We start from the raw sequence: 17,791 nt of genomic DNA, 5'->3' as shown, positions 1-17,791 counted from the left end.
ATTTAAATATTTTAATAAACTAATAAAAGACATAAAGACAGAGACAAGGGAACTGCAAATTGAGCAACAGGGCATGAATGAAAAGATCATGAAGGAGATGGAAAAAATGCCAGAAACTGTTAGACCTCGAGCATTAACATTATTAACATAGGTTAATAAAGCATAGGGAAAAGATAGGTAACTTGGTGCCCTCTAATTAGGTATATCTAGAGGGCACCAGGTTACTTATCCTTTCCTTATGCTTCCCTTTAAAACATCTGACTCGGTATCTATAATCAGAGGTTTTAAAGGGGCTGATTTTGTCCAACATATCATTGCTATTTTAACTATGTTTTATCATGACTAACTTTTCTGGTTTTATATATCACAGCACACCATCAATTGACCATCTCAATTGACATTGCATAAAACACTTTAACTGAAATATAATTGCCTCAGAAATGATTCAGAAAGAAGTGCTTCGGATCTTCAATGAGCATAACACCTTTTTGCAGCTCATTAAAATCTGAGTGTCTTTTTTCAGGTCTTTTGTGCAAGTGTAAAAATGATGTTGCTGCTCAAGAGCATCCAGAAGGAAGAGCAAACGATGAAAATAGCCTTGCAGTGAGGCAACACAAGCTCTGCATCTTCTGTGCAAGCTGTGTCCCTTATAAACAAGCAGTCATGGAAGAGATAGAGGTTGCATTGCGACAATGTGATCTTATGTTCAACTTTTTGATAAAAGCGCTCGAACCTCAGGATGCCTTTGCTACTGCTGTAATGAAGTAAATCATTAAAGCAGTATATGTTTAATGCAATTCTTAAAAACAGCAGCATTATTTCTCAGACTCTCATGGAAAACTGGAAAAAAGGCTCGTGTGATTTAATAAATCATACAAAGGTGCTATGTTTGAGCGAAGTCAAAAGCAATTCTTCTGAAGCTATGCACAGCACTCATGCAATGCATTTAGTTAGTTTGCAGATTAATGCGCTGGTATGAACACAGCTGGCTTGTTTATGTGACAAAGTAAGGCAGATTCAGCATTAATCATCATTAAGGGCCACACCTAGCAAACTACAGACATGTCTTGACAATGTACTGTTTCACTTGGTAACCTAGTCAACTTTGTTGTGCTTAGTAAGTCAATTATTCCTGTTTGTTTTTATTTATTTGAATTATTGAAACAAATCATGGTAGTTCAGTGAGGTAACATGCATGCAAAGCTAATTTACTCCTAGCCTCTTTGTTTTGAAAATAGCTCCTTGTGTACCTGGGGATGGAAGCAGCAGCAAAAAACAGACAGAGGAAATCCTTCTACTCTATAAGACCCACTCTGGTTTGTGATTGTATTGCTTTCTTCCCTACCATTTTTTTCTGAAGAAATTAATTCCTAAATCATAATTTAATCCAGGGGTCTCCAACCTTGGCCACTTTACGACTTTGCGAATGCTGGCTGAGGAATTCTGGGAGTTGAAGTCCACAAGTCGTAAAATGGCTAGGGTTGGAGACCCCTGATTTAACCAACAGTCTAAGACTAGTTGTCTTGCTGTACTAAAGTGAACTAGCCTTCAGTGAAATCATGGTTACAAATTGTGATTAAGCTCTTCTTTTAGCACAATTTAACTTACAGTTTAGATTTTGATCCAATTGATTCAGAAAACTCGCTAAGCCAAAATGAAGTGTGCCTTTGATTTAGTATGATACTAAACTTATGTCCTCAACTTATTAGTTTAGTAACTGTTAAAAGTTAAGACAGCACTGAAGAGTCGTACAACCAGTTCTTGTACTTACAACTGTTGCAGCATCCTCACAGTCACATGATCAAAATTTGGGCTCTTGGCAACCAGCATGTGTTTAAGATACTGTCCTTGCATTGGCCCGGAGTCCCATGACTGCCATTTGCCACCTTGCCAACTGGATTCCAACAAAGCAAAGTCAATGGGAAGGAAACTGAATTTGCTTAATGACTGCAAGATCTAACAACCACAGCATAAAAGTTTGTAAAATCTGGTAAAATCATTCACTTAATGACCATTTTATTTAGCCACAGAAGCTCCAGTCCCAGTTGTAGCCATAACTCAATAACTGTATATAAATAGAAACTAGACAAACATGAATTGAGTCTAGACACTGTGATCAAATCAACTTGGTATTCACACTGAACCACAGAAATGGATCGGTAAAGACCTACATGGATTCCTAATTGCACTTGGAGCTTTACCTGAGGCTTAATGCATCATATAATCTTGAAATTGTCACCATTTTGAATGTCTGTAAATTGGAAGTGAAATCTTCAATTTGATTTTAAATTGTTTTTTTTACACATCCAAAACTGGACTTGTTTAAGATTCAGATATATTAAACCTCTATTATAAAGAATTACATGTATACCAGAATGGGGAGAAGTACGAAAATAGAATACTTTGCATGCTGCTAAAAGAAGTCTTACAAATACAATGAGTCCCTGACATCAGGATTGCAATCTATATGGAAAAAAGTTAAAGTGTTGGCAAGGAAATGATTTTTAGCAAGGCCTGTGATTGAGAGAGAATGCTCACGTTTAAAAACCAGCTATTGTGATTTGAAAAAATTAAGCAATTGTAATTGGGATTTTATCATTGTTACAAAATTATATACATTTAAATAGGTGTGTTTACAATGACATACTTAACCATTGTTAACTTACTGAATTTAAAGGATATGTAATTATCCATTAGCAGAGCTCATATAATCTGGACAAATACTCCATATTCAATGTGTTCATGTCAACAGAACCAATGTTTATTTTAATTTTTTAAATAACTGGTTTGAATATTGAATATGAAAAAACAAATTAATTTGAAAACAGTTAATTGTACCAAGTGACATATTTGCACAACAGCCATAAATTATTTATTTTAACCTAGTTGTGTGAGTGCAGTTCCTGGGTAATTTAATGCATCATGTGAATCCAGGAAATTGGGCTGAGTAACAATCCATTAACTAGAGGAGTTTCACAAATGCAACCTTTTGTTCAGTGGGACTTACTCCCATGAACAAAGCAGAATTGGACTATAGCCCAACTAATTTAAATGATGTTCTGTAAATCTCCTGCCCTTGTACTGTTGTTTCCTCAACATTTAAGTTTGACCTTGGATTTGCTAATGTTGCTCTTGTTGATTTGTACTCAACCTTCCAGTTCAAGATAATTCTAAATTTTGTTTTGTTTGACATGTCTCCTCCTGGTATCGTTAATGAAAATACAGGAGGTATTTGTGGCAAAGGGAACGAAGGACTGAAGAACTATCTGCAAACTGATCCTCACTTACACTGGAATAAATCTCGAATAAACTGCTTAATAAACAGTTATAGAATATATATATTATTCCGAAGGAAATGAATACTGTACACGGTTTCCGCCTCGATTTCTTGCTGCAACAATTTCGCAAGATCTATGTCTCTTTGGCATTTCCAAAGGTGTGAAATAAAAGTTTTCCCACTCGTCCCGTGGACTAACGATATCCAATTTTGCTTTAGATTTCTCGTCTTTCTCAGGTAAAGCTACTGGCTGCTTGCTTTTTCACTTCTTGCCTTTCAACGTTATGCTTTCACCCCTACCTCCCTTCCTGGAGGGAAAATCTGCACAACTTAAATTTCCTTCGGTGGCCGAGGCCTCTCTATTTAGTCCTCGGGTGAGTTTTTAATCCTTTAAAAAAAAAAAAAACCTACCCGGAAACAGCGCCAGCAGCGCATTCCCAGGGAACGGGCAAGCACGGTTTGCCAGTCGCCAACCAAGAGCTTCAGTGCTTCCTTCTGCGCATGTCTCCCTGTCGCGCGTTCCCAGTTTGCGCCTGCGTAGAGCGCCCGGCTGGCCGTCAGCCTTTCTCTTGGTCAGGCCCATTGGAAGGCAGCTCCACCCCTCTCATTCCCTTTTCCCCTCCCCGGCAGCGCGGCGGCGGCAGCGGCTGCTGCTACACCGGGTAGGTTTCCAGTCAGTATGGCCGCTCCTGCTGCTGCTGGGGAAGGTAAGAGCGCGCGGGCGAGCTGGCGGGCGGGCGGAGGGCGCTGAGGCTCGTACGTTCCGCTGTCCTTTCGCCCTGCGCGCCTCGAGCGAGCCGAGAAACCCCGCGAGGGGCGGGCGAGCCGGGGCCCGCCTGAGCCCAGAAGGCTGACCGGGTTTGTTTTGATTTTACAGGTCGAGGGAAAGTTTTCGTGCACAGCGGCCGCTTGACACCCAGTTCGTAAGGCGTCCGGCCTCCAGGCCTCTCCTGGGGCGGGAGCGGGACAGAGCTCCGGCAGGGCGAGAAAAAGGCGCCTCAGGAAGGGAGTGAAAATCCTCCCCCCTCCCTTTCGCAGCCACCTGCAGTCCCGACTCTTGGTCGCCCGCGGTTCCACCGGCCTTCGCCCTCCCAGTTTCCTGAGGAGATTCTGCCGCCGTTTGCCCCGAGACCTCCTCAGCGAGAGCCGCCGGATGGCTTCCTCCTCTTTCCCCGATAAGTTATCTGCGCTGGTTTAAGAGTCCCTCGGCGGAAGGGACCCCAGTGGAGCCCTGCTTTTCATCCGACGTCCGCATCTGGCTGACCAGCCTCCTGTCCGTTTCTCTCTCCGCTCGAGAGAGACCCGTGGTATTCGCTGGCTCGGATATGTGGCCAGGTGTATTGCGCTAAGATGTATGGGGAAATACTTGCATTTCCTTCATGATCGCACTGGGGTTTCCGTTGGCTCCTTGAATATTGGAGTCTGGGCCTATGCTGCCTAGGGAGGGGGGGGAGAACCTTTTTTTTTGTTTTTGTTTTAGCAAGGCATCCTCCCTTTTCTGATCCTGCTGATGTGTGAACGGATGAACCACAGACTTATCCCTGGATCGTTCTCCAGTTCTTAACTCCTCTCTTGTAAAACCTCTTTGAGTCCCTCTCTCTTGAAATTTTTTATTGCTCCTCTGGTGAAGAAAAGCTTGGGCAGTGATTACGGAAGAGGATAAGAGTGCTGCGTATGGATAAGAGTGCTGTGTACATCCCAAACAAGTATTTTTTGGGTGAGTCATTCACTTGGATTTACAACTATCTCCACCTTAATTTGAACAAGTTTTGTTTCTTTTTGGAGTGGTCATATGCTTGTTCACATCATTGAGGGAGATGGATTAAAGTGGAACTACTTAAACTTGCTACAGACCTTTTTTAAAGAAAGCAATGGGGCTTCTCTGTTGGATTATTGCCTGCGTTAGTTCACAGACTGGAGGTATGAGTTGTTAGATCTTGATGGCAGGTAATGTTTGTCCTGCTTTAATGTGAAGTATAGTGGGAGCTTTGCTTATCAACTGTGGAGGGGAGCTTGGATCAAGAAGAGTTTCTCTTCTTTCCTGATTGGTGTGGCACCACATATCTATCCTCAATGCCTTCAGCCTTGGCTATCTTTACTTGCCGCCCGAACTCTCATCCATTTCAAGAACGCCATGTCTACCTGGATGAGCCTGTCAAAATTGGACGATCAGTGGCTCGATGTCGACCAGCTCAAAATAATGCCACCTTTGACTGTAAAGTCCTGTCTCGGAATCATGCACTTGTCTGGTTTGACCACAAGACTGGAAAGGTAAGACATTTTAAATTTCTCAAGAAAATTTTATGAGCATGCTTTCTTTAGTATTAGTTACTTTAATATTGCTAACTCTTTGAAGACTGAAATGTTGATTTGCATGTTTCAGATTTTATAAAATTTTGCCCAAGGGATTGGTTTTTAAGAAATTATTTATCAATGAATAAACAATTTTATTTGGTAAAGTGTTTAAAAATAATTGTTGAACTTATTCTGACAACAATCTTCTCATTGCACCATTATACACTTGAAACTGAGAAATGACTTGTATGCAGATACTGCACATCCATCTCAAACAGTTACTATTGACTTATTGTCTCCAACACTGCATTTGTAATATATAATTTGATGTCTGAAGAACAGTGGGTATTTCCATACCTGATCAAAAGTACCTTACTCATTGGTTCTATAATAAATCTTTTAATTTAAAAAAGAAATCAATTTTTATCTCCACTATCTGTGCTTAGATGGTTTTTTAAATTGTAATATGGTTTAAAATTGGACAAATATTCCAGTTTTTAGTAATTGAATGCTGTAGCTATTGATGCAGCTAGTTTTTTGCTTGTCATTCTGAGGAAAGCAATACTTAAGTGAAGTATTTTTTTAATATTCTGAAGCTATAATTTAAACCTCCAACTTTACATGGCAAGCAGATGCACATTTTATTGAGGATTCCTTTGGCTAATTTTTATATTCACCCTTCATAAAATATAACTGATTGTATCTGAGCAATGTATCTCTATTTGGTTTGTATGTTTTAAAATATATTTAAGCAAGACTGTTCCAGTTTTAAGAATACACAATTTAATTTTAAGCAGTTAACACAAAAATTTGGAAATACCTTTACAGGGTATTATAGTTTATATTAGTATCATAATGGAACTGGGTTGTATACAAATTAAGCTTTTTAAATCAGTGGTAAAAAGGTAAGTCATAACTAAGTTCTCAACTGATTGACTTTGGTGTGATCATACTTGTGACTAATATCATCTAAGACATGTCAGTTGTTTCCTGAAAGGTACAATGAGAAGTCTAGGTTTCTTGTAAAAACTTCTTTGTTGGTAAGACTATGTTGGGTTGCATAGGCACTCTATATTATTTTAGCTTTAGCTTATATTAAAAGTTTTTGTGGTATAAAGGCAGATACTCTTTAAATGTTAAGCATGCAATAATACCTATCTTTCTCAAGTAGAAACTAAAATAGGATATTCAGATGTTGTAATATGTTCAAATCAATGCTTTAACTATTCAAGTTGTAATTACATTCTTTAAAGTACCGGTAGTCCTCAATTTATGACCACAATTGATCCCAAAATTTCCTTTGCTAAACATGATAATTATTAAATAAGCTTTGCCCCATTTTAAGATCTTTGTTGCCAGCATTGTTAAGTGAATCACTGTTAAGTTAGTAACATGGTTCTTAAATATATCTGGCTTCCCCATTGATTTTGCTTGTCAGAAGGTTGCAAAAGGTGATCACATTATCCTGGGACACTGCAACTGTCATAAATACATGTCAGTTGCCAAGCATCCAAATTTTGATCAAGTGACTGTGAGGATGCTGCAATGGTGTAAAAACTGTAAAAAATAATCAAGTTACTTTTTTCAGTGCTGATGTAACTTTGAACAGTCATTTAATGATTACAACCAATCAGTAAATGAATGGTTATAAGTCGAGGATTACCTGTAGTATTTTTAGTGACTATAAAATAAAATGTTAGTGTGCTGTCAGGTATTTGTATGCATTTATTATTTTGAAAACACTTTCACTCTTTTGGTTTATTTTAATGAAGGCTACTAATCAATATATTATTATTACCACCTGGCACAGTATAGCATGGGCATGATAAGGATGTTTATTTTCCTGTACATTATGCAATAGGGAAAAAACAGAACAAACTGAAAGTTGAATAAGTTGTAACATGAATGTCATATGACATTCATGTTACAACTTGTATTTAAGATGTCAACTTGTATTTAAGATGCATAAGGTTCCACTTTGAATTATTTTTAATGGTGAAAATTAACATTAAATAAGGAACAAAGTATTAAAATAATACTGGTTAATTTGTCTCTAAAGTTGGTCTTCAGTCCTAAAATCAAATCTTTCTAGTTAGACTGAATATGCTGAAATACCTTCTGCAAGTGTGTCTCTATATCTTTGACTTAATTTATTCTGTACATTATTTTAAAACTATACTACACTGTTCAGCTGAGGTACAATTTCTATTTCAATCTGGCTACTACAATCTTGGAACAAATAAGAGATTTTGCATATTCTGCTCTATTTAGTTGTCCCTTTTCACCTCAGGCTCAAGTGGATGCACTTACTTGAAGTTATCTTCCTACAGGTTGTCACAGGTATTTATCTTGGTTCACAGTGGATAGGTGAGCAGTGCTACATGTATATTCTGTATCTTTGACCTCTTGAACATAATTCAATATTATAAGCTCTTGAAAATAGGAATGGAGCTACATATGCAGTTGTAAACAGTTGAATTTGGAAAGCACACATAGTGTAACGGTTGAAATGAGATTGAGATCTGTTTAATCTGAATTTAAACATTAGGCCTTTTATCATTTAATGCTTTCATAGTTGATATCTGCAAGATTGCTGTCCTCCATGATGGCCTTGAAAGATAATATGGCCACACTTGTACTCTATTCATCTGGCATAGTCACAATAATGATAGAGTATTAGGAGCTACCATGGTTTTAACTAGCAGAATCATCCGTGAGATTTTTGACATTGCACAAGGGTAAAAAGACAGATTTCACATTATTGTTTGGAGTCTCTGGCATGCTTTGGCCCAAATATCCCATTGGCCTCTGTGACTGCTGGAACTAGAATGATTTGTCTAACTTATATTTTCTGTTGTGTAGCAGAGCTTTTGGCAGAAAGGTGATCCTTGCTATGCTTTTGTTTACATATTTAGATTCTGTCAAAGAATGAAAACAGTCTGGGCAAATATATTGTACCTTGCACAATTGTGTTCTGTGATCTATATAGTCAGTTTCTCATTATCAAGACTGTAATGACTCTGGCATATCATTTGTCAGTTACTAAATATTCTATATATTACACCTGAATACTTGTGCACAGTAAATTAACATCAGACCAGAGTTCAGATTTTGCTGCAAATCTGATGAATGGTAAATATGTAACTATTAAAACATTTTAAGAGTTGAATATGTCTGATTTAGGAGTATTTATGGGAACACCTAACATGTAATGTAGTACAATATCTTAATCAATCAAATAAAGTTTCATCAATAAAAAGTCAGAATAATTATTCTAGGATAAAAAGTACAATATTTTGGTCAGATTTAATCTGTGTTCCTAAATGTTACAAGGCATTTCTTTTTCCAGATTTTGAATGTTCTCAGAAGCAGTGTCTAGTTAGTAATTTATAAAAAAAGCATTGGTTACAAGAGGAGAAAATTGTTCCTCTTATATTAAATTAAAACAGCTTTACTGTTAACAGTATTTTATTTTAGAATTTGGAAGAGAAGTGACATCAGCAATTAATAGCTGGGAGATGTTACTGCCTACTGATCAGGATTTTCCTGCAGAGATACTAATGTAGTCATTGCTGCAGAGCTAATACTGTAATTGTTGGAGATGCTCCAGTATATTCACATAGCTTTAGTTTTCTTGAACCTGGACAATTCAATGAAATTTTATATCTCTCAAAAGTTCACCTTTAGCTTTCCAGTGTTGATTTAAAATGGACATTAAGCATTTTAGTTAATGTTAATTCAGATGTGGACTTACAGTAACTATAGAAACAACAGAAGGCTATCAGTTTTAATTGTTAAAATGCATGTGATAATTTGCATATGCATAAACAATGCAAAAGAGGATAATCTCAACTGGTCAAGGCTAAAAACTCTGTTCTTGTGGCAATGGTGGACAAGTAAAACTGATAATGTTTAGGCCCCAAAGCCATAAAAATTGCGATAAAAATATAATTAAAAATAGTTTAAAGGATATTGATTAGTTGTAGCAGATACCCAAACAATTTTATTTCTGTCAAATTTCATTATTTTCTTCTTCTTCTTAATCTATACCCTCTTGTTCCCTGGCCAATTATGGTGCTTATGTGCAGTGTCTGCTTTGGCCTTCCCTGGGCATACCAGCTCTGCTGCATCATTTAGTACTAGAAGAAAAAAAAATCTTATTAATCAATATGTATGAATATAGTATTCTGTGGGCTGGCTTTTGCTAGTTTATGCTGAAATTAATGAAGATACTGTTTTAGTTTCAAACTATGTTCAAGCATGATGAGTTGAGTTCTATAGTATGGTTTGAGACCATCCAAATGAGTTCACTGCAGAAATAGAATATAAATGTATATTTCTTGTGTTCTGGAACCAGGAATTGGTACTTTTAGGTTAAAAAAAAATATTAAAAGGAGCTCTATTTTAGCTATCTAGAATAGAAATGCTTACATTTGAAGATTTATTTATATATGATATATTATAGATATTCAATATTAGTTATTACTTTCTGTAATTCTCATTTGTACATAACATTATTGATGTTATCAGAATTGATTAGTAATACTAACAGCACCGATAATATCACAAAATACTTCATCCAACATTTTACACAACCTAACATTAAGATTCTGTGCCTAGTCCAAACAGGAAATGACAGAAAAATGAAGCTCAATAACCACATGTACTAATCCAGCCTAGCCTCATGCAACAGGAAGGGATTTTTATGGAAGCTATCAGTGCTTATTGTGGTGTAAGCAGTCAAGTTCTAGAGAGCATCTCTCAGAGCATCATCCCTACCATCCTTAGTACAATAGCTCAGCAAGCAACAAAATACATTTGTAATTAAATTGTTGTCAAACATTCCTGTTTATGTCTGCATACAAATTGGAATATATTGAGGGAACCCAAAATGTTGAGGTTATATTAACTTTAAATGGGAAAATTAAATGACAGTAATAATTAACCATAGAAATTTATTACAAATTTTATTATAAGCTTTTACAGGAGAGAAGAAAGATATATTATGCCTGCTCTGTATGATTATATCAATCATATTGATATAATTGCTTTATAATTATGATGGAAGTAGTACTTCTGTCAACATTGGAATACCATAGGATTAGCTTCAGTGTGGTTGGAACAGCCTGTTCTGAATTCAGAATCATGAAATGTTTTGTACACCTTTTGTATTTTTATTTTATTTCAGAGTAAAGGAAAACAAATACCTTTTTATTCTGATTGACACGTTGGCTAATGTTAGTTATAAGGTACCCTGGTATATTAACATTTGGTACACTGAGTTTATATATCACACACAACTATAATATGATATGTTTAGGTTCACACGTTGTATTGCTAAACCTAACTATATTATGAACAGTAAGTTCATGATTTAGTGCTTTGCATAGAATCCAACCAATTTTTTAGTCCACAGAATTAAACAAATTTCTGTAGATTAGTTTCTTACATTGTACTAAACTATGACTTTCAACCATGATTTATTGAACAAACTGTAGTGGGTTGATTTGCACATAATGATAAACTATAAGACAAGGTTTGCCAAAAGCTGGTAGTATAGTAATCAACTTCAGTTACAAAATTTTGATGTTTCCAGATCTGGCTGTTAACAGTCAGTGATGAAGAGATGATAGCTTGTTAAAGTCATTATGAAGTTATTTAAAAAACTATGGTATTTAGATATGCATAATATACAATAATGGTTTCCAGATGCACGTCAACCAAGATTGCCTGTTCTGAAGAATGATTTGCAAATGAACATTGAAATTGTGTAATTAAGGATCTGCTCATATTGAATGTAGCAATTGAAAATTATCCAAAGTACTTAGATCCAAAAAGAACTAGAGACTTCACTTAGGATCGCAAAACATACAGCAATTTGGGATAGATTCAGGATGAGGTTTAAGAAATACATGTCTCTTGTAGGAGAAGAGCAGGCAGAACTGACGAGCAGAGTTAAATAAGTCATCTTTACAGATGCCACGAACGATCAAAGTTCATTCCTGTCACCCCTGAATTCTGTTGATCCTCTCTAGTGCCAATTTAATGCTGATCATTAGTTGCCTAGATTGAATAAATCTTCTGTACTTCAGATGATCCTGACACTTCTGGAGATAAATAAACATTGGATTCTTTGCTTTAATGTTGGCTAATTAAGTCTCCCATGGAGAAAAACTTATCTGTTAGTTACTTGAAGCTGAACAACAACAACAAAAACAATCATAGGACTGTAAAAGGACCTCAGAGATCTAGTCTCCCTGCTCAAGGTAGGAGACTATATACTATACCGGCCATATGGTTGTACAGTTTATTTTTTTGAAAACTTTCAGGCTAATTGTACACCCACAACTCTGGGAGGCAAGTTATTCCATTGATTAATTGTTGTCACTGTCAGAAAATTTCTCCTTCTTTCTATACTGGATCTCTTAAGGGAATATCATCATCAACAACAACATCTCAATCTTTCGAAGACTGAGATTTTGAATCATAGTTAAACAAATGATACGAGTTCAAAAATAATGCTTTGACCTAAGGATTTAAAACTTAAAACATTGCTCATGATACCTGAGAACTGGTTCATTAGCATAAAGATAACATTGAAGCCTTATGTATGTTGATACAAAAGTCCTTACCAAGTCAAAATGAGAAAATGAATATCAGATAGTCCATTAATCATACATTTAATAAATAAAGCCACATTTCCTATAAAAGAAAGTCATTTCATTTTGGGAATTTAGCTGGCAGCATTTTTAATTAATTAGAACAATATTTATTTTTTACGTCCTGTGATGACTGCATCGTTAGTCTTGCTTGCAATTATTTATGTCAGCCGTGATATCAATATTCATTTGTTAATTTGAAAAAAAAAACTATATAGTTTCCAAACATTGTTAGTATTTTTTGTAGAAGTAGTATATAACTTGGCAACTTTTTCTGGAAAGAAAATTGTAGAAATCAGTCCATCCATCTCTGTCTCTTTCTCTCTCCCCTTCTTCCCCTCTCTCCATTCTTTGGAGAAAGAAAAAATATGACCATCTGAGGAGCCACTCACTGCCTTGCTGTTTCCTTCTCCTTGCTGCTTCCTTCTCCTTGCTATGACTTCAAGTGCAACTCTGCATTGAGGCGCTACCACAGCCAGAGCTGGGACATGCTCCAGCCTCCCTAGCTCCTCCTTGTGCAGCCATGCCTGAACAGTGAATTGACAGGCCATTAACTTATTGGCACACAAGATAGTGGTGGTCCACTATAATTAGAAAGCTAGATTTTCAGTTCAGGACAAATTAATAGAGAAGACAAATCTTTTGGAAATAGTCTGAAGTTGCACAGAGGCAACTTTCCTTGCCCAGGAAAATATCAGTAGGCAAATGATTAACACACTCTAACCCTCACAAGCAAAAGAAATTTAAAATTAATTGCAGTGTCTAACTAGAGCAGCTATCTGTTACATAATTCAGTTAAGCTGAATTATGTAGTCCTTTGTCCCTAGACCTACCCTGTGTACTTGAGATAACTCCTCCAATCATTTATCAATCCGCTGAAGAGAGGGGTGCATTCTTCCTGCTTTCTGAACTCAGGCAGAAAAACTTCTTGTTTCAAATCTCCCGAAGTTCTGCCTTTTCAAAGATCAACACTTTTTCTGTTACCTAAGAAGGGGAGTGGTTAATGAAATCTCTTGTGTATTCATGGTAAAGGCCATGCCTAAGAGTAGGTATGTATTCAGTCTCAAACACTTCCTAAACTAGCAAGGAGACTAATATTGTGAATGCTGACTATTCACATCATAGGTATTTATTTGTTTGTTCCTTTATATTATTTATAAGAATATGTAAATGTATATGCAACTGTCACGGAGAACAAGGTTATTCCTTCCAAACTTCGTAAGAGGACACAAAAGTTACAAATTGCTTTTTAAAGGTATTACTGTATAACTAGGGGTTCTATAAAATGATTTTGTTATTAACCACAAACCCTGCTCTTACTGCATCTTCTCTAGGATTTAATATTTTTCAAAATATAATTTGGCAATGCTGTTTTAAGTTATAAAACTTTTTCCTCTTAAATTTTTGTACTAATAGCGTCATGTTTTTCATACTGCCTGCAGTCACTCATACCATCATGACCTCTTGTCTGGATTACTGCAATGCACTCTACATTAAGAGCATTCAGAAGTTGTTGCAGAATATGGCTGCATGGGTAGTTAAGGGTATCATATATTTGACACATATAACATCACTGCTTTGTGAGTTGCATGGTTTGCTAGTTTTGTTTCCATGCACAATTCAAGGTGCTGGTTATCACCTTTAAAGTTCTTCATGGCTAGATATTGTGTTATGTAAAAGTCTTCTCCCAGTTGCTTTTCCATGTCTAATTCAGTCAGGAAGATTTGACATGCTGCAAGAGATTCTCCTAAATGCTGCTGCGAGAGCCCAGGATGGGTTAGACTCCTGATGACATCATCAAGCTGGATCTGTCTTGTATAAAAAGGACTGCCTGTGGGAGGTTCCCCCCAGCTTTGACTCAGCTTCTTTCAATGACCATAAGCTGGTGTCTCTGAAAAGCAGTTTAGTTAGCCAAAGCGAAAGCTATCTTCATCATTGGCATCCACTCTCCTGCAACAAGGAATCAACATTTTCTTCAACAGAGGGAGACTGTAAATAGGGAGTAACCCTTGATCCTCCCCCACAGTTTTCACTTTGTGAATTTGTGCTTTTTGAAGTTGGGATATTCAATAAAATATGAAGAGATTGGTGTGATAGAATGGCCAAGTATGTTCAATAACATTGATAGATGCACAATGATGATTTAGGGTTTCTGTAGACATTGGACTGGGCATGTGTTGGACAGGTTCTTGTGTGGAGAAAGATGAATTCACCTTTTCTTACTCTTGCTTTGTTTTCCTGTGCTGGGATTACTAATTGTACTATTGCTCTGCTATGATACACCTGTAGAGAGCAAAGGAATATGACCATTTCACAGCTTCAACCAGAGGCAGGAACTGCTCACTGTCATTGCCATTCCTGCTCCAATCCTCCAGATAGGATTGGGATTTTCTAACCCCCTTAGCTCTTTCTTGTGCAGCTCCATGTGTGAGCAGCAAGTTGTCAGGCTTGGGCATTTTATTGTCCTGAATGCTATGTTTCCCACTCTTAAATCTATAATAGGAGGAGCTATTGCAGTGGTGGTAGGAAATGCCTTTATTTGCCCCAGATAGGATTGCAAGTATGCGATCCTTGCCATGCTTTTTTCTCAGCCTAATTGCCATACACTAAATAAATGTTGGCCTAATAACAGATGAGAAAGCTGCTTTTACAGTTATTGCTGTATGTGAACCCACAAAATAAGTTGGAGGTTTCATGAAGGGGAACTTACCAAATTTGCAGACGATACTAAGCTGGCAGGAATAGCTAACACCCAAGAAGATAGGCTCAACAGAAAAACCAAAGTACACATATAGACTGGGTGAAACTAGGCTCAATAGCAGTAACTGCGAGAGGGATCTTGGAGTCTTAGTGGACAACCAGCTAAATATGAGCCAGCAGTGTGCAGCAGCTGCCAAAAAAGCTAATGCAATCCTAAATTGCATTAATGGAGGGATACAGTCAAGATCAAGGGAAGTACTAATACCACTCTATAAAGCCTTAGTAAGACCACACCGAGAGTACTACATCCAGTTTTGGTCACCACATTATAAAAAATATGTTGAAACACTAGAAAAAGTACAGAGAAGAGCAACCAGGATGATTAGGGGACTGGAGGTTAAAACATAGAACGAACGGTTGCAGGAACTGGGCTTGGCTAGTCTAGTGAAGAGAAGAGAAGGACCAGGGGAGACATGATAGCAGTCTTCCAATATTTGAGGGGCTGCCACAGAGAGGAATGGGTAAGGCTATTTTCTAAAGCGCCTGTAGGCCAGACAAGGAATAATGGATGGAAACTGAACAAGGAGAGATTTAACCTGGAAACAAGGAGAAGCTTTCTGACAGAACAATCAACCAATGGAACAGCTTGCCCTTGGAAGTTGTGGGAGCACCATCACTTGAGACTTTCAAGAAGAGATTGGACTGCCATTTGCCATTTGGACTGCCGCTTGGGCGGGAGGTTGGACTAGATGACCTACAAGGTCCCTTCCAACTCTGATTATCTGTATCTGTATCTGAAGCCATGGACCATAAATTTGCTTTAATCTAATAATCTTTCTTTTCTCCCTGAATTTTAGATTGACTAGTTTAGATGTTATGTAGCACATTTCTTTTGGGTCATTTGTGTGTCTGTATATGTGTGTAGAACCCCCCAAAAAAAAAAAGTACAGAAATCATGGTGGATGAATCTAATAACAAGGAAATAAATTGCAAGTAAATGATGTCTTTTGGCACAAGTCATTAGGGCAAAGGGACATAGCAGATAATGATTTTATATGCAGTTGCTTTCATTTTATAAAAAACCATGGGTTTCTGCAAAAACCTGATAAGACTAAAGTCATTTAAAGAGTGTGGGTTGGAATGGGGATGGGCCTAAAGATAGGGCATCAAATGTTTTTGAGGAGAGGCATCATAGACCTTCTGGACCAAGGCATAGCTGTTTCTTCCTCCACAAATAGAGAACGCTGTCTTATCTCCCATGAAACATTCAAAAATTGACAATATGTTTTTTTTTCTTAACTCTGTCAATTAACAAGGAATAACTGCTAATACCATATAACATTAGGAAATGAATTTGTTAGTTACATTTGAAATGGCAAGGGAGAAATAGCATATTTCTGTACATTTATACACCCCCCCATACTACCACATCTTACTATACTAGACAACACAGTATCAACAATAGAGACCTTCAAATTTCTAGGTTCTATTATATCATATGACCTAAAATGGACACCTAACATCCAAAACATCATCAAAAAAGCACAACAAAGAATGTTCTTTCTGCGCCAACTCAGAAAGCTCAAACTGCCCAAGTAGTTGTTGATCCAGTTCTACAGAGGAATTATTGAATCTGTCATCTGCACCTCTATAACTATCTGGTTTGGTTCTGCAACCCAACAGGACAGACACAGACTTTAGAGGATAATTAGGACTGCAGAAAAAACAATTACTACCAACCTGCCTTCAATTGAGGACCTGTATACTGCACGAGTCAAAAAGAGACCTTTAAAAATATTTACAGAACCTTTCACATCCTGGACATAAACTGTTTCAACTCCTTCCCTCTACACGATGCTATTGAGCACTGCACACCAGAACAACTAGACACAAGAACAGTTTTTCCCCGAATGCCATCACTCTGCTAAACAAACAATTCCCTCTGCACTACTATTACTATTAATCTTTTCATCACTCCTTATCGCCCATCCCCTCCCACTTGTGACTGTATGACTGTAACTTTGTCACTTGTATCCTTATGATTTATATGGACTGTGTCCTAGTATGATTTGATTGCTTATTGTACCCTATGACTATTATTAAGTGTTGTACATTATGATTCTTGACTCTTGATGATTGTATCTTTTCTTTCATGTACACTGAGAGCATTTGCACCAAGACAAATTCCTTGTGTGTCCAATCACACTTGGCCAATAAAAAGAATTCAATTCTAATTCTAATTCTAATTCTAATTCTAATTCTAATCTATTCATTTTAGCATATAGTTCCAATAGAAAAGAATATCTATAACTTGGGGCTGGGTTGTAGAGTTCTTGGAAGTATTCTCTGTGCTTGATTGTTTGCTTGCTTGCAGTTACCATCATCATCAGTTATTAGCTCAGTAATGAAATGTCTGCAAACAAACAGTTTATGTCCAGGATGTCCAGAGAGCACCAAAAATTCCATATAGTTTATTCTCCAAATTTACATGTTTGAATTATGTAAAGATATTTGCTTAAGACTTGAACAATGTTAGGTATTTAAAATATATAATTACCTGTAAGTAGACAATGTCTAATCAAATGTTTATTATCTATATTTAAATTTTCAAAATTAAAGTAAATAAAATTAATATTAAAATGAGAAAAAATCAGTGCACCTGCTGTTCAGTGAAACAAATGCTTACAGGCAATGCATAAGGGAAGTGCTCACCTTATAGCTTGATTAAATTTTACATGTTCTGTCATTATGAAGAGCAAGATAAAAAGGGAAGGGTTGAAAAGGAATACTTGTTTTCCTTTGAATATGCTAAAATTTCTAGCTAGCTGAAAAGCTCTATGACTTGAAGAGGAGAAAAACT

General features: G+C 36.9%; 1 protein-coding gene across 50 annotated transcripts in view; it reads left to right on the top strand.

Annotated features, from left to right (window-relative positions):
• Nucleotides 1-3,932: 3,932 nt before the first annotated feature.
• SLMAP (sarcolemma associated protein) overlaps nucleotides 3,933-17,791 on the top strand; it is a 111,882-nt gene continuing 98,023 nt past the window's right edge. For all 50 annotated transcript variants that reach the window (XM_087923827.1, XM_087923826.1, XM_087923815.1 and 47 more), the window contains exons 1-2: nucleotides 3,933-3,984; nucleotides 4,155-5,548. In XM_087923827.1, the coding sequence (XP_087779953.1) occupies nucleotides 5,351-5,548 (198 nt within the window). In that variant the 5' untranslated portion in view covers nucleotides 3,933-3,984; nucleotides 4,155-5,350. The remainder of the gene's footprint in view (nucleotides 3,985-4,154; nucleotides 5,549-17,791) is intronic.

Source organism: Pseudonaja textilis, chromosome 2 (assembly GCF_049901715.1).
Source record: "Pseudonaja textilis isolate UNSWEBS1 chromosome 2, rPseTex1.2, whole genome shotgun sequence".
Lineage (NCBI taxonomy): Eukaryota > Metazoa > Chordata > Lepidosauria > Squamata > Elapidae > Pseudonaja > Pseudonaja textilis.
This window is presented reverse-complemented; position numbering and strand designations above follow the sequence as displayed.